The 23049-nt window shown below is 39.3% G+C and overlaps 1 protein-coding gene across 1 annotated transcript in view; it reads right to left on the bottom strand.

Moving 5' to 3' along the window:
• SHQ1 (SHQ1, H/ACA ribonucleoprotein assembly factor) overlaps positions 1-23049 on the bottom strand; it is a 93498-nt gene that overhangs the window by 43346 nt on the left and 27103 nt on the right. The window contains exons 7-11 of the mRNA XM_081956412.1: positions 18533-18639; positions 9578-9732; positions 4787-4840; positions 4467-4590; positions 682-802 (exon numbers count right to left, since the gene is read on the bottom strand). Of these exons, the coding sequence (XP_081812538.1) occupies positions 682-802; positions 4467-4590; positions 4787-4840; positions 9578-9732; positions 18533-18639 (561 nt within the window). The remainder of the gene's footprint in view (positions 1-681; positions 803-4466; positions 4591-4786; positions 4841-9577; positions 9733-18532; positions 18640-23049) is intronic.

The raw sequence follows: 23049 nt of genomic DNA, 5'->3' as shown, positions 1-23049 counted from the left end.
TACAATTCAAATAGACAAGTATCTGCAATGCAACACTTAACAATTGTTGATAAGAAAGACAAAAAAAAAGTCTGGATAGTGGATATTCAAGTACTTGGGTAAGGCACAATAGAAGTAAAAACTGGGGAAAAAATAAAAAACATACATAGATTTGCGAATAGAAGTAGAATGACTAGGAAAAGAAAGCAAAGTAATAGGAGCCTTGGTTCAATCCCAAACCAACTGTAGCGCAGTGCTTGAACACATCAGTCAATCACCAAAATCAATCAATTGAAAAAGGCAACTTTACTTGGAACTATCTATGTCCTGTGACAATATCTTTAACACTATCAACAACAAGATCTGCCTATCCCAGGTCCTTGGGAAGAAGTCAATAAGTGGATAAAAATGCCAAGTCCGGTCTAAACTGCTGCCTGCCTTTGTGATCAACTATAATAATCTGTCAATTACAAAAGGCCATACTGCTTAGATCCGCCCATATACTATGCCAATATATTATGACATTCCAAGTTCTTGGGTAGAAATTAATGTGTATGAAGGCCAACTCCAGTTGAAAGATTATAAGGTGCAATTTCACATTGTGGTGTATATAATAAACATACTTTCAACAGACCTTTTTACTTCTTTTCTACAAAATAAAACACCCACAATCATAAAAAGAACTACAGATTTAGAACTTACTTAGCTTTTTGAATCCAAATGCAGTAATCTGTGATGTAAAGGTCATTGAGAATATATGCAGGATCATTCTCCCGAAAAATCTTGTGAATATCTAGCAGACACTTCAAAATGGCACTTTTACCTGAAAGAGGAAAGAAAATATTAATTCATATAATTACAATTATCAATTTATCACAACAACTACTCAAATACTTGTCGGCAGAGTAAATTGTTTTAAAGATACCAGGGGAATCATTAATTGTAAATGAGGTCTGTTCCATTCTTCCACCCCCATCTTTCCTATCACAGGACAGCAAATGCAAAAAGAAAAAGGCAAAAGAATCACAGCTAAGATTCGGGGGGCAGTGAACAATCACAAGCTCTTTGACCAATTGTAGGCACAACGAGATTCTCTCTTAACCCGAATGCATCTCTATTTAGTATGACACCCAAGGTTTTTTTTAAAGCTTTCAATTGTTAATGTTACATGCAACATTACTTCTCATCTCTTAAAACTGATTTATATTATGGTTTGCCACACAGTCAGCCAGACTGGATTTAATTTGAAATTGATATAAATCTGCAGCATATATAATCTACAGCATAATTTGCAAAGTTCAAATTGTCAAAACTTCCACCTTTTATTTTTATATAGAAAGTCTGGAATCCATTACTCTCTAGCATCGTTTTTAAGACAATGCATTTACACATTTAAAGGCAACAATATATACTGTTAGACCTGGAAGCCATCTTTTGCATTCAGCCTTCAGGCCTGCCACTATTTCTACTGTGGGAAAATGGGAGGAGCAATTATATGGAATATGGGTAAGATATAGTCAAAATAACATTCTTTCTCAGAGAGTCAAGGATACCTTGCCCTGCAGCTGCAATGGTGTGACTGGGAGGCATCTGCAGTTTTGGATGGTGCCTAATTGGTTCATGTGGTAGGCACTTGAACTTTCATTTGGGTGGGGAAAACCTGGAAACTTTCAGATTCGGGTTTTCCCAGATGTGCCAATATGACATCTCTAATAAAATGGAACTTTGAGAAAACTCAAGCCTCGGAGTCTTCTTTCGTTGGGGGTGTTACTTGGAACCCTGACATATACGTTTAAAAATAATAAAATGTTCTAAAAAATTATTGCCGAGAAATGAAAAAAAAGTTTCATATCTCCCAATTTTCTTTAAAAATCTGTGCTCGCTTTGTTGTTAATGTTTGCTCTTCTATGTCAGAAGCCTTTTGGCAAATAAACGCGGCAGGTTTACAGTATATTTCATAAGTACCATCAAACCATACCAAATGACTTACTTATATTTTATTTTAAATATTGTTTGGTAGTCTCTATTACTACAACAACTCATATTCACTCAAATTGTCAAATAATGTTTTATTATTTGCCTCAATTCTTCTGAAATCCATAATATAATTATGTACCAAGTGTAAAAGCTGAAAATTCACTCCTATTAACTATTTGCTTAAGAACATCCTAAGTTACTTCAATTCCATTCATAACACGAACAATGAACCAAATGAGCCAATCACATTCCATCTTACAATAGTTTCCTAGGTAACCTGAGACATCCAAATGAAAGTATCTGGCAATATGGAAAGAAATTAAACAAGTTTCATGTTGACTTTAAAACTGCTAAACATTTTTAATGAGTAGAGAGGCAAGACAACTCCAGGGGATACAGGGATGTTTGGCTTTACCTATTCTATCCAACAATTTTTTTTGTTCCATGGTCATTTACAGGTATTCTAAAAAGGCTTTCAGTAGCACATCTTCAGAATTTGATCATAAAAATGATACATTATCCTTTAATTCTCATTGAAAAGTTGACTGACCTGAATTTCCCTCCCCTTACTTGTGAATGGATCAAAGACTTCCTGACAGATTGTCCACAAACAGTAATGGTTGGATCCTTTACATCTTCCACACTGAAGCTCAGCACAGGCCCCCATCAGGGCTGTGCACAACACAACCTGTACTCGCTGTATACATATGACTGCATATCCTCTGAAGCATCCAATATCATACTAAAGTTTGCAGACGACACAACATTGCTGGGTCTCATAACTGGAGGGGATGAATCAGCATACAGGGAAGAAATCCAGAAGGTATACGCATGGTGCTCAAGAAACAACTTACATCTAAATACTAGTAAGACAAAGGAGATGGTGCTAGATTTCCGGAAGCACAGAGAGGAACCTGCCCCACTGTGTATCGAGGGAGGCTGTGTGGAGAGGGTTTCCTCTTTTAAATTCTTGGGAGTTCTTATTAGTCAAGATCTCACCTGGAAAAACAACATGTCTCTGGTGATTGGAAAGGCCCAACAGAGACTTCATTTCCTTAGAGTCCTGCGAAAAAAGTCAGGTGGAACAATGGTTGATGACCTCTTTCTATTGGTCCACCATCGACACATATTGTATTACAGTATGGTATGCTGGTTTAACAGCTGGGGACAGGAAGGCCCTACAGAGAGTGATCAATTCGGCATAAGAAACCATTGGTTGCCCTCTGACACCACTGACATCTCCGGATCTCGCTGCTTTAGCAGAGTAAGGAAGATACTCAGAGATGATTCATACCCTGGTCAGTGTCTCTATGCACTTCTACCATCAGGCAGAAGGCATCAAAGTATAGCCAGCCGAACAAACAGGTTTAAAGATAGTTTCTGTCCTTGGGCTGTGAAACTTTTAAATACAACCACAATCACTCCATGCACATGGCAGTTCTTTTTTCGTTTCTGTTATAATTTTGCACCAGTGAGGTTAAAACCAATTTCGTTGTATTAAGTACAATGACAATAAAGATGATACTTATACTTACGTAATGTACATTTATGCAGCCTTCTATACAAATGGTAATGTTACTCATCTGAAAATCTTTTACTTCTTGTTCGGTCTATCAAGAGGACATTTACTGGTGAAAAAGAAATCACTTCTGATAAGTGATCCATCAAAGGGAAGGACCTCTATTCCTCTCTGCATGAGTTACTTTTTGTTCACTGTGAAATTACTATACCTACTATTTCTATATCTACTCTTATCAGGCCCAAATTTAACTCTAGAGGATTTGCCAAATAAACAGGGAATTACAACTGGTTTTATATCTCAACCTGTATTATATACATAGATACCGTATTTTTCGGAATATAAGACGGATCTTTTTCCCCCCAAAAAAGAAGGTGAAAATCTGGGTGCGTCTTATACACTGAATACAGCATTTTGGCCTCTCGAAACCTCGCCCCCACGCATCCCATTTTTCTCAAAAATGCAGGGATTGCCATAGCCTATTGCCGCCTCCACAAGCCCCATTTTCCCATTTGCTGCAAGGAGGTAAATTGCTGGGAGGCAGAGGCCAAAGGGCTGGGGCTGGTGGGTGGGCAGGGCTACATTCGGTGTATAAGACGCACCCAAAATTTCACCCTCTTTGGGGGGGGTGCGTCTTATACTCCGAAAAATATAGTAGTTTCTCCTGCAACTCTTCTGGTCCATTTATTTATTAACACCACTAGTTCAATTGAAGCAACACAAAGATCATTGGCCAAGCTACCACCAACATGCTCCTGAGTTCATCGAAGCATGGCACTCCACAATCAACCAATTCCATCAATAGACACGCTGACCTACATCCAGCCTACAAACCCCTCAGAATCCAAATCAACCGCCCAACTAACCAGAGACAGCATTGACCCTCAATGAACTCACGCAAACGTCCCACAACAAGTCCTATCTCTGAAGTATCTAAAATATAGATGTAACATTCAACTCAAAACCATTTGATAAAAATATATTATCTTACCTAATTTCAATATCATTATTGTGTCATTCCAGGCTCGTATCACTAACCCAAAGTATCTGTAAAGTGGGTAGCACAGAACTCTTCTTCCAAAGGATATAAGGACTTCCGAAATGCTAGTAAAACTCTGCATGGAAGATTTAATAACAAATGGTTATAAGAGATTTTTTTAAAAAAATATTTAGTTCAGTATTGGTTAAGACTAAAGATTAAAAAAATGCCTGTAAAAATTCAGAATATAAACAATCATGTCTTTAAAGAAATTTCTACTCATATATCTAAATGTATTTTCTTTAGAAAGATAATTTTAGAAATTATCACACCTCCAACCAGCATAAAGTTGAGCTCAATTTTCGTATGTTCCATGGTGACTCGACCTTAAAGAGAAGGATATAGAGAGGTCATTTATAACATAATTCTATAAACTGAGCTTAAGAAAAGATAACATTATGTTTATTTATGCCAATCCTGAGGATAAGGCTATTGCTAAAATAAAATGAAACTATAATGAACATAATTTTGAATCATTTCCTACATTGTTTGAGCTTGTTAGTTTTCTGCTATCCAAACAAAATTGACTAAGACCCAAATGTCTGAAAAGGATTTTACAGGACAAGTTTTTTTTTAAAAGAAATAATTAGAAAATATTAATTATTGTTAATTATTTTATTATTAAATAAAAATAATTATTAATTACTTTAGCAATGTGATCTTGTGTCCTTTTGGAAGAATTTTTAAAAATATTAAAAATTCAACAACAATCCTTTTCTTATCTACCATATTTATCCCAAAACATTTCTTTGATTATTGAATGTCATAGAATAATAGATATTTTTGGCATTACTAAAGAATGTAGAGTACACAGTAGAAGCTATGGAAACCACCATATACAATAAGAAGTTGGAGTAAGCATTTGCATCACTCAGGTAGAAAAGTGGATACCTAATTCTGGGGTAAATAAATTTTGGGAGCCTAAGATTGCATTTTGGGTTTGTGTGTGTGTGTGTTTCTGGGGACTGCAAAGTTGGTAGGATTGGACACTTGGAAGAGGTGATCAAAGGTAAAAGTGAGTACTTCAAATCATTTTTTCTCCAAATAGGGGGAAAAATCAGCCTTCTGAGGAAGGAATAGATCAGGAATGGCTAACCTTTTCCAGACCAAGTGCCCAAAGTGTGCGTAAATGCAAGCACGCATGCTCAAACTCCTAAAATACAATGTTTGTGCCTCCCACACGTGCCCCGCCTCCTGCACATGCGCGGCAGAGACCCGTAGACCAGCTGGCCAGTGGGAGGCAAGCACGCATATGCGGCATAGCTAAAGTGAGGTTATGGCTCACATACCCACAGAGAGGGCACTGCGTGCCATCTCTGGCATGCATGCCATAGGTTTGCCATCATGGGAATAGATCCTTTCTCAAGGATCTATTCCTTTAATAGATGCAATGGGAAAACTTGAGTCCCTTACCTTATAAGTTGAAAAACTATTTCACACATAGAGAGAATGGGATTGTAGGAGCTAGAAACAGGAAACCTGGGTTATATGCTCCATGTCTACCCTTGTATTATGTGAACAACATAAAATGGAATACAAGAATGCTTTGCAGGAGGGCTGAAGTACCGTATTTTTTGGAGTATAAAATGCACCAAGGTTTTGAAGAGGCAATTTTTTTAAAAAACTAGGTAGGTAGATAGAGGGATTGAGAGGGAGAGAAAGAGAGAAATACAGTAGGTAGGTAGGAAGAGAGAGAGAGAGTAGTTAGGTAGGTAGATAAAGGGAGGGAGAGGGAGGGAGGGAGAGAGAGAGGGAGGGAGAGAGAGAAATACAGTAGGTAGGTAGGGAGAGAGAGAGATTAGGTAGGTAGATGTTTCCAGGTGTATTTATCCATGTGCTGGAGAAGGAAATTGTTGATAATCTGCAGCACCTAACTTTGTTTCTGCTGGCATAGCACTTGATCAATGTAATTCTCATCAGTTAAAGAGCTTCCCAAAAGGGGAAAATTTTTTTTTTTCTGCAAACCTCCAAAAAACAGCCTGTTTTTTGCGAAAACGAGCTCAGTTTTTTTTAAAGGCATGAATAGCCTTTGGGAGGCTTGCAGAGTGTTCCTGGGTGGTTTGGGGGGCCAAAAAAAAAGCAAAAACAGGACTGTTTTTTATGAAAAAATTGCACGCATAGCCTTATGGAGGTTTATAGAGTGCTGCTGGGGGTTGGGGAGGGGGCTTTTTTGCTCATTTCTGCCCTCCCCAGCCTCCAGGACCTCTTTGAAAGCCTCCATAAGGCTATGCATGGCCATTTTCGTGAAGGGGACGGGGCTTCAGGAGGCAAAAAATGCTGTATTCAATGTATAAGACGCACCCAGATTTTCAGTCTCTTTTTTGAGGAAAAAAGGTGCGTCTTATACTCCAAAAAATACGATAAATTTTTAATCTCCTGGCATTTGCCTGGACAAGTCTCTGTAATTCACTTGGCAAGATTTTTTGGAAATGGTTTGCCATAGTCCAGCGATGGCGAACCTTTTTTGGGTCGCGTGCCACAAGTGGGGGGAGCGAGGGGGGGGGTCGTGTGCGGGCGTGCCGCACCCATAATGCAACGCGCCCCCAGTGCGCATGCGCGCACAACGCGCCCATTTTTGCATGATTTTTTCGCCTTCCCCAGGCTCCAGAGGCTTTATAGGAGCCTGGGGAGGGCGAAAAGAGCCTCCCCCGCTCCCCCCGGAGGCTTCAGGGAACGTCCGGAGGCTTCCCTGAAGCCTTCGGAACACTTAAAACCTCCCCGCCCCTCCCCCGGAGGCTTCAGGGAACATCCGGAGGCTTCCCTGAAGCCTTCGGAACACTTAAAACCTCCCCCCCCCCGGAGTCTTCAGGGAACGTCCGGAGGCTTCCCTGAAGCCTTCAGAACACTTAAAACCACCCTCCGAGCAACCCGGAAGTGACTTCCGGGTTGCTCGGATGGTCGTTTTAAGCGCTCTGAAGGCTTCAGGGAAGCCTCGGGACGGTCTCTGAACAGGCACGAGACGTGCGTCTCCATCGCCCGGGCCCGGATTGCCTCCGCTGCGCGGCGCCTCAGGCTTCACATCGCTGACGCCGCCACCGCCGCTAGGACAGGCTCGGCCGAAGGGAAGTCCGTCAGGGTTCGGCCGCGACGCCCTCGCCTCCTCCTCCTCCTCCTCCAGCCGCGCCATCGCAAGGATTAAGGCGAAAGGGGGAGGACGGGGAAAGCGAAGGGGGGGTTGTTGTCCTCCTTCTCCTCCTTTCCCCCTCCGGCTCGAACGTGGCGCTGGGGCCCGGCAGGCAGCGAACGAGTCGGAGCCTGCCGACTGGAGGAAGAGGGTGAGAGTCGGGTCCTGTGAACGGCGGCAGCAGCGGTGACAATAGTCGCAACTCGGCTGCCTGCTGCCTTTCCCCTTCTTTGTCTCCCAGCCGGGGCGGCCCGCCGCCGAGTTACGACTTTTGCCGCCGCTGCTGCCACCGTTCACAGGACCCGCCTCTCACCCTCTTCCTCCAGTCGGCAGGCTCCGACTCATTCGCTGCCTGCCGGCGCCGCGTTCGAGCCGGAGGGGGAAAGGAGGAGAAGGAGGACAACAAAGCCCTCTTCGCTTTCCCCGTCCACCCCCTTTCGCCTTAGTCCTTGCGATGTAGTAAGGGAAGCCTCCAGACGTTCCATGAAGCCTCCGGGGGGGGGCGGGGGAGGCTCTTTTCGCCCTCCCCAGGCTCCTATAAAGCCTCTGGAGCCTGGGGAAGTCGAAAAAATCATGCAAAGCCCTCTTCGCTTTCCCCGTCCACCCCCTTTCGCCTTAATCCTTGCGATGTAGTAAGGGAAGCCTCCGGACGTTCCATGAAGCCTCCTGGGGGGGGAGGCTCTTTTCGCCCTCCCCAGGCTCCTATAAAGCCTCTGTGGTGGGTTCCGGCTTCTGTTCCAACTGGTCCAGTTGGAATGGCCCTGAAGTCATCCACAAGCACGTACGTGGTGCACGCATGTATTGTAGCATCAAATGACGCTTGTGCAAGCCTCTGTGACGCTCCAGCTACTCGGTGGAATGCCATGCGCATGCACGGAAGCGCCAAAAGCTTAAAAGCACAGCTAAGGAGCTCAGGCGGGCGGTTGGGCCCTCCGGAGCACCGTACCGGAACGGTACCCGGTGCTCCGGGCAGGACCCGGTACGCCCGTACCGCCTGCAACCCACCACTGACTAGAACTCACATTCTTCTGGTTTCTAATCTGTGCCTTAACACCCGGTTAGACCAAAATGGTTCTCTTATGCTTTGTTTTGCTTATTGAACTAAAAGCTGGGAAGAAAAAAAATCTTTATATTGAGGCAATGTTGCTATACATTCCTAATTCTCATTTCTAATTTTTATTTATCTTGTACATATTCTGAACTTGGAAGTCCATACTGAATGCATCGAATACAGGCATTCTTAAACTTACAACCCTTCTTTTAATGACTGAAGTTACAATGGCACTGAAAAAAGTGAATTATGATTGGTTTTCACAGTTATGACTGTTGCAGCATCCCCAGGTCCACATGATCAAAACTCAGGCATTGGCAACTGGGATGTATTTATGACATCTGCACTGTCTTGAAGTCATGTGATCATCATTTGTAAACTTCCCAGCCTGCTTCCAACAAGCAAAGTCAATCAACTTACTTAACAACTGCCTCACTTAACAATGGAAATTTTGGGCTCAATTGTGATAGCAAGTTGAGGTCTACCTGTAGTCATCTTGCCCTGGTTTGCTTGTTTCGTTCAAAAAGAAAGTCCTAGTTTATTTATATGAACGCCATCAACTGCTGTTCCGAAAATATGTCTATACTTTTCCAACACACATTCAAGCCGCATTTTCTCTCCAAATCCCCCCTTCATTTTCTCTTCTGCTAAACTTAGTTCAAAATACCTGTCAGACCAAGATTAAATCTCCTATTCATTTCTGTTTCTTCACACAGCAAGCTACCCAGTGATAATACCCTGCAGTTCTGTACTTCAGCAAAGAACAAAGTCTAGTTTAAGAACTAAACCTCCCAAATTACAGAGTAGCTCTCTATAGTTTTCATGATGGAGCCACTTAACTAAAATACCATACTGTGAAGCAAGTGAAGAGAAGAAAGACTAACTCACATTATTTTCTCCTTCAGTGGCACAGACCTCATAGCAATATGCTAAAAGTATATCAATTAAGCTCAGATAGACTTGTTGGCTGGTTGTTTTATCAAGCAGGAATGTCTTGTTAGTGAATTTTCTTAACTGTTCTTTCTCATCTTCTGTAAAGGAAACTGAAAATAGGAATGTTACTTTAAGGCACAGTATGCATAGCCATTCTAAAATATATTTATCCATACCTTCAATTGACAAAAGAGGATATTGATGAACATGTTCTCTAAATTCTGTAACTATTCTTAACTTAAATGCTTGATTTTCTCAGCACCTGGCCAATTATTCTTTCTCATTCAGAAATAATTGTTAATACATTTATTTGCTTCTCCTCCCAAAGGCGCCCAAAGCGCCTTTAAGCACCTTAAAAAAGAAAAGAGTCTTTCATAACCATAATCAAAACTGAGTTTTTTTAATTTAAAAAATACATTTTAAAAAAGAAAACAAAGTTCCTTTAAAAAAGGAAAATAATTCAATTTAAAATCAGTCTGGTGTTAGGGTAATTTTAATGCCAGAATGCTTAGGTAAATAGGAATGTCTGAAAAAAGAATGTGGGATAGCTAAACATCCACAACTACCTCATACTTGGTTAAGCATTTACATACTGGCTAAAGTCACATAACACACTAATGTTATTACAATTTGTGATTTGTTTGGGCTTAACTTGGAATGTTGCCTGAAGCCTGTTCTTGCAGTTGGCATGATATAGTTTATGACTTAATGTGTTGTGCAATGCTCGGCAAGTGTAACTTATTGAAACAATTCTTAAACAAATGACAACATAACATAATTATGAATCCAGAAACAAAACAAAACAAAAAAATGAAATTACCCAATGTTTTTCATAGGAAACATGGTTTTCATTTAAAAGATAATTCTGGACCAGATGTAGCTTTAGCATGCACAAATCCAATAGGAATCAGCCCATTTCTAATCTGCAGGTAGTTTGCAGGATTCAATCTGGGTCGGTCACCAGACCAGATATTTTGTATTCCAAGCTTTCAGATTCGTGTTGGAGACCATCTTCAGGGAACGCCTCTCTAGAATTGCTAGATTGGATCCTGCAACATTATCCTGAGACATGTATATTTACCTTCATTTGTGGGTAATTTACTCAAGTAAGGAGTTGTGTTTTAGATTTTAAATATTAGAAAAATCTATTTTTTCGTTTTTTTTCCTTTTAATTTTAGAGACATCAGTTCAAGATAAATCCTATACTCATTCAAAGACGCACAAAACTATATATTGAATCATAGAACTGGAAACATTTACTTAATGTTGCTTTAGGATTGAAGTAATTTGGACTAGAGAAGTATAGAAATGATAAAATAAATAAGCACCATTTTATAGATATTGATAACTAATAATAATACAGCTCCTACATCAAAATAACAATCTGTAAATTTCCTTTTTAAAGTTAAGAGTGTGCAAATGCCCAGTCTTTGAAAATTAAGGGAATGTACAGTGTTGATTTCCAAGTTAATTAAAAGGTTATACACTCTTATTACAAGAACTTGAACACAAATCTAGAATCCTGAAACAAATATAAGCTTGAAGGGAAGTCAAGAAATAATTTTTTGAGACATGGAAAGGAAAACGTGGAAAAATATTTTGCAGAAGTAAATTCTAATAGCAGTGTTATGCTTGAGGGTTCCAAAATGTGTAGAGCATAATAATACTATATTAAAGTCATAGGGGAGGAGATCAAGAATGGGAAAAGGAATAAAGAAAACCTATATGTTCCTTTCTCTTTATGGGTATGTCCAAGCTATTCTATGTAGCATTTTATGTCTGAGTTCCATATCATCCTAACCTCATGCAAAGAAGCACCTATTTTGTTTTCCTTTCACTTTTGTGCAATAGCTCATATAGAAATCAAATAAAATACCAACCAATATTTGAAAGTGAGTTTAGGTTCTGTAAAGAGGGACATAGTTCAGCATACCTACACTCTCTATATAATTTGTAATAATAGGCTAGATTATGTCCCGTCAAGTTGATGTAAACTTAGTGACCAGATATATTTTCTCCAGAAAGATCTGTCCCACCAAGACTCTTTAGGTTTTCCACTGGTACACCCATAGACATTTTAATCCAATCCATATACCTTGTTTCTAGTCATCCTTCTTTTTCCTTACAAATTTCTTGTATAAAGTTTTTTATTTTTTCATTTTCATAACATGTAACCACATGTATACTATTACATAGCCAACATCGTATTGTATTATTAAATGTTTACATCAATTCATCTTACCATCAACTCCCAAAACTATTGGCTCTTCTGCTCTCCATACACCATATTTCTACCTTATCCATCACTTTCTTCTCCCTATCTCCTCCTCCTCCCTGCCTTCTTTCTTCCCTCTGTCGTCCTTCTCTTCTTTACTTCCCCTTCCTCTCTCCCCTTTCCACTCCTTCTTTCTCTCCTCCTCTTCCCCCCCGCCCTCTCTCCTGTTCCTCTCTTCTTCCCTTACCTCTCTACTTCACACTCTTCATCTCATTTACTTGGTGTATTTCAGCTTCTGAGCGAGATCCATTTTATGTTGATGGTATTTATAATTCCTTTTCAATATACATATTTAATTTTAACATATATCTTCCTCCTTCTTTTTTTAAAAGAGAGAGAGAAAAAAGTATACATATATAGTAATTGTACTTTTAACCCCCCCACACACACACCTAATTTTGGCCGAGATGTAGATCTGGTTACAATTCCCAGCTATTCTCATTATTATATTTATGTAATTATGCATCCTTACATGCCCCAACTTTGTTATTCTGTCTTTAAATCTCAATAGTTTCCCATTATAAGTATATCTCATGTTCCCTCTCCATTTTTCCATATCTTGGTTTAGGTTACTCTTTAATTGTCTATAAATGCCAATCCTTACTGTTCAATGTTCATTACAATTCCCTTAATCTACTATATAGAATAACAAGCAGTACAGATCTCACTTTGTTCATCATCTTAGAAGTTCTATATATGTCCATGTTTTGTATATTTTAACCCATGCTTAATTATCCTTCTATTGTCATATTCAATCAATTAGCAACTCAGTTTAATTATCATGTATAAAAGTGAATCACAAACCTCTGCTTTACAATCTCCCCATATCAGTTTCATATTTGTCCATATTCCATATATTTTAACCTTTATTTAATTATATTTCCATTATCATATTCAATCAGTTAGTAACTCAATTTTATTGACATATTTAGGAATAAACATCTTACCTTAGCTTTATATTTTCCTGTATAACAATTTCTAGTTGGCTGCTTTTTTCCTAGTAATTCTTTTGTTGCACTTCTCTATTTGCCTTCTCCCTTTTCTTTGTTTGACAGATCCACCCTCTTCAATCTTCCCCAAGCCACCGTCAAAGAAATCTTTTATATTTCCCTTTGTTGGGGCGTAACCTCCTTCTTCAATTTTTTCTTCCAATTTTCCTCATGCCACTGCCAACCTCAGAAACATCTTTTGTCTGCTTTTTATTTCCTTTTGTTGGGACACATCCCCCCTTTTCAATTTTCCCCATACCACTGCCGGACCCAATGGAGATTTTTGTCTGCTTTTTATTCCCACCGCTTCTACCCCTTCATTATCTCTCCCCCTTCTTCTTTAAATACCTGCTTCTCTGAGTTCAGAATTCTATTTAGGCTTGATTTTAATGATTTGTGCAGATTTTTTATAATTTCACATAGTTCCTCAAATTCTTATCTTTCCATAATGTCCAGTTCCAAAGTTAGTTAATTATACAGTTCTTATTTCAGAGTTCTGGACCACCTTAAATTTATCTAATTCAACTGTTGTGGAGAAGAGCAACGGGAGCCATCTTGGTCTTTTGTTCTTCCTTAATGTCCAGTTCCAAAATTGCAGTTAGTTATACAGATCTTATTTAGAAGTTCTGGTCCACCTTAAATTTAGCTAATTCAACTAATATGAAAATGGAAGAGAAGCTGGAGCCATCTTGATCTTTTGCAGAAAAAAAAGAAAAAAATCTTTGTATTTCCCAGTTCTTGTTTTTGTTATTATTTTTTCCCCTTGCTACTTTCCACCTGTCTTTAGTTATAGTTGCGAAAAATATATTAATTGGAACAAACTTGCATACAGCCAAACTTGTGTATGTTTCTCTTCGCTTTCTCTTCACCTCCTGCTTTTCCAAGTTCTGATTTATGGCAGTTGGTTAATAGGAGCTTCCCGCACAGGCAAGTTAGGTTATCAGTTGTCAGTGAGAAAATAGTGCTTTTTCTTGATCTTTCTCCCTTGTTGCATTCCACCTCTCATTAATTAGAGTTGATTAAGATATGTTAGTTAGAAGAAACTTGGATGAAGTAAATCTTCACACTCCTAGATTCCTTTAAAAACACAATCTTTTCAAGTCCAAAATCAAATTTAGAGTTTGTATCTGAGTGTGTTTGTCACTTCTCTACTTTCTCCTTTCTGTCCAAATTGTTTCAAGCAAATGGCTCTCATTTGAGCTTGTGATTCAACCCTCCATTTTTCTTTCTTCTTTCTTTCTTTCTTTCTTTCTTTCTTTCTTTCTTTCTTTCTTTCTTTCTTCTTCTTCCTTCCTTCTTTCTTTTCTTTCTTTTTGCCAAAATCCCAATCTGTCCATCAATATTATTTATGCTGTCAAGGTTCTTTGCCTTTTCCAAATTCTGATTTATAACTGTGGGTTAATAGATCTTCTTACCAGGCTTTCATCTCACCTCAGCACGCTCCTGCTCAGCTGCTTTGGCCCGAAGCCAGCTTCTTGTGCAGCAATGTTGCCATGCTGCCGCCCCAACTCTGATTCAGAGGGCAAATCTCTGACCTATGAGGGACCTGTTGCACTCCCTCTGGGTCTGATGAGACACTGCCCTTTCTTCATCCCCCTCCCCCACCACAGGGAGGTTCTGATCCAAAAACAGATCTCAGAATTGGTTTGTCAGACAAGGTTCACCCCATGTCTGTCCAGGTAGAGAACTTCTGGTCAACTCCCTTACAAATTTCTTAAGGAAGCTGAGACACCCCAAAGACTTTAATCTCACCTCAAAAATTTCAGAATACTATCTGAAAAATAATCAAATCTTCCTCAATACCATACTCAGTGACATCTGACCGAGAGTCCATCAACTGGCATTGTACCACCATATGACTTTCTTAGTGGCCAATATTTAAAACAATTCCAACTATGAGGTTTTTTTGGTATTATTTAGAATATTGGTAGTAAAGCCCAGAGAGATGGGAAAGATTAAATAATTATCTGCTTCTGAAATTTCTATCCTGCGCTAGTTGATTCATCTTGCAGGGTTGCTAAAATCTCTGATAGGAACATTTCGTGTGGGAGGAAAGGAAATACTTTTGCTTCAGATCCCATTTGTCTCCGTCACAGTATACAACTTAGTTTATTTTCCTGCTTCTTACCAAAGGCTGTGGCAATTTATTGTTGGTGTCATACAGAACCAAGTTGTAGGTAGCATAAATGTCTTAGCTTAAGATACTGATCGTATCACAGAGATTCAGTAATAGAAGATCTTCAGAGTTTTGTCTTTACTACCACAATTCTGTAAGACATTGTCACTGAAGCAGCTGGTGATTTACATGGTTTACACCATCAAAAGTAGGTGTTTACCTGACAGGTGAAAAAGTGATGCAGAAATAACACAGCTTTTGTGATCTCCTTTAGATTCTACATAGAGCATAAGTGCCTGATTTTGAAATCAACTGTTAAAATGAAACTTTAATAGAGTAACTGAAATAAGGATTTGCACATAGAATAAAACTCAAAATTGATCAAGTTATTCATATCATAGAATTTGAATACTGAATGAAACCCAAAGCCACTAATCCTTTGCTGATGGCAAGTTTCAATCACATATCCATCACACATCCAGATGCAGTACACCGGAGATGGTTTATTAAGGTTGAGTGAAGCTTCAAATAGGTGCTTCACTTTTATGAAGCTTTGAGCAAAAGATGTTCTCAAAAGTGCTTCAAAAGTAAATGAGGTTCAATACCAATTTAGAGCACATTCTGCACTCTACACTGGAGAGTGTTCAATTGTTCTTCTTCTGCAGAGCATGCCCAATGGGAAAAGATGAAGCTTTTTTTCCTGCAGTGTTAAATCAGGAATCTTCCAGGCTGCACAGCTAACACCATCACTCAACAAAACTCTCTTTGTTTAGCCACATAACACATGACAGCCCACCAAATTCTAAGAGGCTTCATGTTGTGAAGCTCAACCACTAGACAGCTGGAATGTGGTTGAAAATGTATTTCACGTGCTGTTGTCCTCTCTCAATCATTCACCAGGGGTCAGAAGACAACCATCAAGAAAGAATTGTTGCCAGTGCTGCAACTGCCTAGGTTTGAAGAGCCTTGGGATGTAACAAGGAGGCTCTAGACTAACTGCTTCCACTACACAATGATACTAGTCACCACTATTGTGGTGACATGCCTCCAAACATGCTGTGTATATATGGAGAAGGTTTTAAGGAAGAACTACTCGTATGTGCTGACAAGAGTTTTTTCCCATAGCATTGCCATGCACAAACTGAAGTTCTACTAGACCTGATGGAGTATTTGTTGAGGCCATCTCCCTGTACGCCTTTAAACCACCATTCCTGAAGCTATCCAGGGCGCCATTATTTTAGGAAGAAGGGTGATAGAAGTCTTCTCCTGCAGTACTGAAGATAACTCAAATTGTTTGTTGAAGTGAATTAAGTGGTCTCTTTGCTTCATCAAAGCAAGTACCTCCTAAGGCTGACCCATCACAAAATTAATGTACATTTTTTAGCACAAAAACAACTTCAGAGGATCCAAAAGCCAAGCTGCCAACTCTGTTTAAAGCACTAAATTAGGCAGTCCAGAGATTTTAAACTTCTGAATATGCAAATTAAACATATGCAATGCAATTATCTCTGCATTTTGTAGAAGATTTTTAATACTGATAATGAATAAAAATGACAACAGCCTGCTCTTAAATTATGTTCACTTGTACTTTTTAAAAGAATTCACAATGTAAGATTTCTGGCAGAATCTAAAAGGAACTCCACTTTCAATTATTTAACTGTGAAACTAATTATCTTTCAGCAAAAAAACCCTCCACAAACTTTCAAGCAATTTGCTCAATTTTTTTTGAGGTTTTTAAAAAGCATAATTATAGATACCTTTTTTGCTTTTCTTGAAAAAAGTATTTATCCCATATTGTGTTTGTAAGTATTATCAATTTAGAGCCCCTAGCTTGACAGTGTTTGAAACATACAGCATTGAAAATGATATTTGTCCTTTTGTTATTTTTCCTCCTTGCGATTAATACAGCTGCATAACTTTAAATGACTTGTAAAAAATATATTAAGTCACTTCTTAACACTGTCATTTATTACAACAAATTTTCAGATAGTAGGCCATAAGCTAGGAGAAAAAACAGATTTATCAAGAATTTAAACATAACAAAAAGCCCCTTGGCCACAATTTTGCTCACTTACAACAAAAGGCAGCTTTAACTTAAAAACATATTTTTCACCATAGGTTCATAAATATGTAAAATGATCTTTAATGTCTTCTGTCTCATGAGTATATTCAAAGGAATTGAGAGCTCAAACCTTTTGAAACTGTCATGAGTTGAATTTCTGAAATTAGTTATTTGTTAAACTTAAGCATAGATATTAAGGATGCACAAAATAACAATAGCATTCAGACTTATACACTTACAGCCCTCTCTCTAAGCGGTTTCACGAGTCATCATATTGTCCCCAATAATCTGGGTCCTCATTTTACTGACCTCGGAACAATGGAAGGCTGAGTCAACTTTAAGGCTGGTCAGAACTGAATTCCTGGTAGTGAGCAGTGAGTTGGCCTGCAACACTACTTTCTAATCACTATACCACCACAGAGAGAAATGCAACATTTCTCTTCTGGACCATGCTGTTCCAGGAGTGGTCCATTGGTTTTCTGAATATCAATCCTCTGAATCAGCAGTTATTTGTTCAAACATGATGTTCAAGATGAAAAAGAGTTGTTTGGGTTGAATAGCCCTGGAACTCCAGAGAACTGTTTTATCAATCCCCCACAAATGGGCAGATTGGGTCCAGAGTAGGGATAGAATAGTAGATTTTACCAAATCTATTAGATATAACTGCTTTCTGTATATGTTTTGATGCACTGTAATTTTTCCTCAGATTACACTGGTGACATTGATGCAAATGTTTAGTCCTGACTTGTTTGTCTCTTACTTCCCCCCAGCCCTTTGCAATTTGAAAGTGCCTCTGCTTTGCTCAAGAGCAACTAAATCCAGCCAGTAACATCATTTGGAATGAATCTATGCTGCATCCACTCCAAGTCTTGAAACTTGAAATGATTTTGAATTGGTGAGAACTAGTGGGCTTTTTTGTGATGATGGGGAAGAGAAAAATGAGGGCAAAGGGGGGAATTCAAGAAAGATAATAATAGATATCCAGCAATTCATAATGTAGATGATTTTCTTAATTTTTATAGACCAAGAATGGGTAATAGTTAGTATATCAAGGGCCACGGCTTTGCTTTTAACCTCCTGGAGAACTCACAGAAAAAACATAACCATAGCTCTGTTGATTATGCTATGCTGATCCCTTAATTTTGAAGGGGGAAAAAAACCAAGAACAGTTTCAAAATTTATCAATTTCTCTACCAAAAATCATCATAGGATGCTTAGAATCAGAAAATACATGGCAAGAGGAACAGGGCCTGCATGCAGTCCACAGACTATCCATCCATTACAAATATATAAATATCAGAAAAACTCAAATATTGTCAAGTAAATTTTCCAGTACTTAGAAAAAAACAACTGTGTTGAGTTCCTTTTACAACAGTGGGAGACCTATTATGTCAAGTAGCACAGACAAGAGGGATTTATATAAGCTGTAGAAGTACAATCCTACCAAGTGAGGATTGATTGTACTTACTCCATGAAGTGCTTTCTTGAGCATTCATCATCAACTCGTAGGCGTTAACCCACCAGGGCTTATAGTTCAACAGACGGTGAATAGCTTCATCTTCAAAAAAATCAGCTCTGGAAAGAGAAAAGCTTATGAATTTGATATGAGGATTGTACACATGTAGTCACAGTAATCCTACCTTAGAGACATCTCAGCCACCTACATCAGCTTTAGACTCTTAAAAGAGTACAACTTCAATACAAACTGAGATTTCAATCTAAGTATGAGAGAGATTTAAAATACTCATCATTTTGGTACACTTAAAAAGTATGTCTGATTTGATATACTTCAATATATGCATATTAGTCTTCCAATATTCGTCCATGATCTGTAAAAATTAGAATTTGTTTTGTTTTGAACAACCCGGTTTGAGAAAGCAGCCACAGAAGATTAAAGAATCGTAGCAGATAAATTACATTGGGAAATGTATATACATATGATGGCGAACCTATGGCATGCGTGCCACTGATGGCATGCAGAGCCCTCTCTGCGGGCATGCAAGCCGTCGCCCCAGCTCAGCTCCACCGTACATACGTGCGGTGTCCAGTTGGTTTTGGGGTCTCTGCCGTGCATGCGTGGGGCGTGGCGCATGTGCAGAGGTTGCACACACATATACAGGGGAGTGCAGGGGGAAGCGTGTGGGGTGTGTGTGTCATGCACATTGCATTATGGCTGTGCTTTCAGCACGTGACAATAAAAAGGTTAGCCATCACTGGCATATACACGTGTACTGTAGGTGTCTACACACACGATCATGTAGCCTCAATCTCTCATACCAAGATCTCTGAAATCTCCTGTTGTATTTTTTTTCCTGAAATTTATGTGCTCTATTTCATACAGCAATAAACAGTACATCATTTTAGTCTCTTGAAAAGTTAATGTAAATCTATGCTTTTTCCTGGGTTATGAAGTGCTGCATCTGCAAGAGAGGTTTTTTTCAAAGAATTTTTTTTTAATGGTCTGGAAAGCTTCCAAGCGAAGTGCTAATCTACAGCCATCTGCCTTTCTTACTCTACAAAACATTTTAGTGGCCCACCTGAGATTTTTTTGTCAATATTTGGAACTTGGGCGGTTTCAAGGAAGCTTATTATAAGTTTCAGGACTGTAACAGCCCAAACATCTAACTAAATCAATTCATGCTAATCAAGCAGGGTTATTTCATCATAGAGAAGGGGATAAGGTAAAAATGTTAATTAGACCTGTAGCTTTTGATTGTGCAAAGGTAGATCCTGCTGTAATTATTTCATTAGGAATAGCAAAACCTTTTAAATTAAATTTATTAGGGAAAATTTTATTTTTTCCTTTTTTTAGTAATTCTTAAAGTGGATTAGATTTGTCTTCAAAGTTGCAGAAGAGAACTAGAGGGATTTTGTTTAACAGTTTTTTATTGGACCGGGATTGTCCTCCTCACCCCCTTTAATTTAGAACTTCAAGATACAGACATGGCCAAAAGACTGATACCCCTCCACTTTCTCCCAAAGAATCCCAATATTTTTATTTTTCACAATTCTGAACCGCCGTCTTCCTCAGAGAGGGACTCTCTGAGGAAGTATACAATAAAATGTTAACAAGGCAGTATACAATAAAATGTTAAAATATAAAACAGTATATTTTTTATCCCAGATTGGATCCTGCGACATTATCCTGGGACACATGTTTGCCTTCATTCATAAAACAATAAATGTAAAAGTTAAAAAAATTAGGAGGAACAACAGTGATTAAGCACTATGAAGATTAGTTCAAATGGAGGGTTTGCAGGAGACTATCCAGCTTTATGGCTCTGGGCTACTCTGGGCTCCCCACGCGAGGCAGCACAGCCATCCTTTAACGCCTTTTGCAAGGTCAGGGAAGAGGTAGGGGGGCTGCCTCACCTCCGGGGCAAGAATATTCCACAGAATGGGGGCAATGACAGAGATCTCCCTAGACATTGAATTTTGCAGAAATAGGTTGAAATGGATGCAAATAAATCGTATTCACCAGTCTTTATTCCATAGTCCATAGAGCAGGCACTTTGCTTTTGATGTATGAATCAACATACTCATGTAAATAGTAAAACAATTGAAAATAGGACGGACATGACTATTAGTGATTACAGACTGCTAGACTATTGGAAGTTAAAAAAAACACGATTGTATTTTAGTGATCCCTCAAGCAGGAGCTTTAATTAGCCCCACTGGTGTCTTCAATCACATCACCAGTCAGCATATTTGAAGGAAGAAAAATGAACACATTATTGTCTGCAGCATTGTGAATGTGGAGAAGGGAAAGAAAAGCAGAAAGTTGTCTGAGGAGGAAAGGAAGAAAGTAGTAGCCAAGCATGGTAAAGGCAAAGGATACAAAACCAATGTAGAGAGCACAGGAAATGGCCTTAAAGGAGAGGAGGAAGAGCTTCCACCAAGAGAAAGGTCAGATGAAAGAGGACTTAAGCCCAGGGCTGGAATATAAGTTGAATAAATGCCTTGGAAATGACCTTCCCTAGTTCTCCCCAAAAATAAAGGGATGGAAGGGGAAAGCACATTTAGACTTGCAATTTTCTTTTATTATAGCTTTCCAATAAAAGTAGTATTGACCTTATGACATTGCATGCCTACTTCGGTCTATTTTGAAGATTACTATCTCCAAAGAGTGACCAATGTTGCTAATATTACCAAGAAATGTAAGGTCCAACTTCCTGGGATAAGGATGCAAGAAGAAAATTAATTCCAACCTGAAGAGAAAGATAGTTTGAATGTTGGAGAAAGAATCAAGGAACACTTCAAAACAGATTCTGGCTGACCTCCAAGATCAAGTTACAACAATATCAATCTGTCAAGAATTTTACTGAAAGTAGCCTCCATGGTAGAAAACCTAGGAAAACCCTCTTCTGAAAGGTAGGAAGAGACCCAAAGCATTTGATGCTTTCAAAGAAAAGGATGTCATCCTCGCTGTCAAAAATGGAAGGAGCTTCATCATGTTATGGGATTGCTTTTATGCCTCTGGCACGGTCTACCTTCAATCTATGGAGAGCAAAATGAAAAAAGAACATTGTTCAAGGTGCTCTAGAGTGAAACATAATCCCCCCGTTAGAAAGCTCTGACTTAGAAGCAAGTCATGGGTCCCCCAGCAGGACAGTGACCTGAAAGTTTCATCTAAGAAAACCCAATAGTAGTTGAAAAGCAAACACTGGATTGTTCTGAAGTGGCTTGCTATGTATGAATCCTGATCTGAATCCAATAGAACAGGGGTCTCCAACTTTGGCCTAGGGGTCTCCAAATTTTAAGCCTGGCGGACTTCAACTCTCAGAATTCCCTAGCCAGCTCTGAGAGTTGAACTCCCAATTCTGGGAGGTGAAGTCTGCGAGACTTAAAGTTGCCAAGGTTGGACACCCTGGCAATAGAACACCTATGGAAAGAGCTGAGCCTCACAGCTGGGAGAAAAAAACAGCTGGAACAGCTTGCTCAAGAAAAGTGGGACAAATTGCTCCGCCTGAGTATAGAAGTCTTATTCAGAGGGTAGAAAGCATTTGATTGTCATTATTTGTTTGAAAAGGTGCACTATGAAATGTTAGGAGTACAGATAATCCTTCACTTACGACCACAACTGAGCCCAACATTTATGTTGCTAAGCAAGGCAGTTAAGTGAGTTTTGCCCCATTTCACAACCTTTCTTGCCAAAGTTACTAAGTGAATCATTGCAGTTATGGTAAGTTACACACATAACACAGTTTGTTAAGTAAATCTGGTTTCCCCATTGACTTTGCTTGTCAGGCGGTTGCAAAGGCTGATCACATGACCCCCTAGGACACCGCAACCCGTCGTAAAAAAAGTCAATTGCCACGGGTCTGAATTTTGATCATGTGACCATGGGGATGCTACCATGGTTGTTTAAGTATGAAAAACAATCATGTCACTTTTTTCAGTGCCATTGTAACTTCAAATGGTCACTAAACAAACTGTTGTATGTCGAGGACTACCTGTACTGATTATATTCATGTCATTTGCATTAGTTTTATTATTTACAAGAATACATAAATCTCCTGCTCTGTGGATTGTAGAATAAAGAATGATATATGCTGTTTACTTGTATTAGTTTCAATTTATTTCATGGCAACTTGAGATTCTTTGGGAGAAAGTGGAAGGATACCAATACATCTGGCACAGTGGTGGGTTGAAGGTGGTACATCCCGGTACAGGTGTACCGGTGCCTGCCCGGGGCACCGGGTACCGTTCCGGTATGGTGCTCCAGAGGGCCCATCAGGCGTCCTTACGTGTATTTGAACTCTTTGGCGCTTCCGCACACGGTACCTGCGTGACCCTCCGCCGAGCAGCTGGAGTGTCGCAGAGGCTCACAGAGGCATTGATGGAGAATAGGATGCATGTGCACGCCCTGCACGCATCCATGTAGTGGACGCCGGGCCCTGTTGCACCGGGATCCGGAACCCACCACTGATCTGGCGGCATCTATATAAGTTTGATCTACAGTTTGATGTTTGCAGGTAAGGAGTA

The sequence above is a fragment of the Natrix helvetica genome (genome assembly GCF_964273705.1).
Source record: "Natrix helvetica genome assembly, chromosome: 1".
In the NCBI taxonomy this organism is placed as follows: domain Eukaryota; kingdom Metazoa; phylum Chordata; class Lepidosauria; order Squamata; family Natricidae; genus Natrix; species Natrix helvetica.
This window is presented reverse-complemented; position numbering and strand designations above follow the sequence as displayed.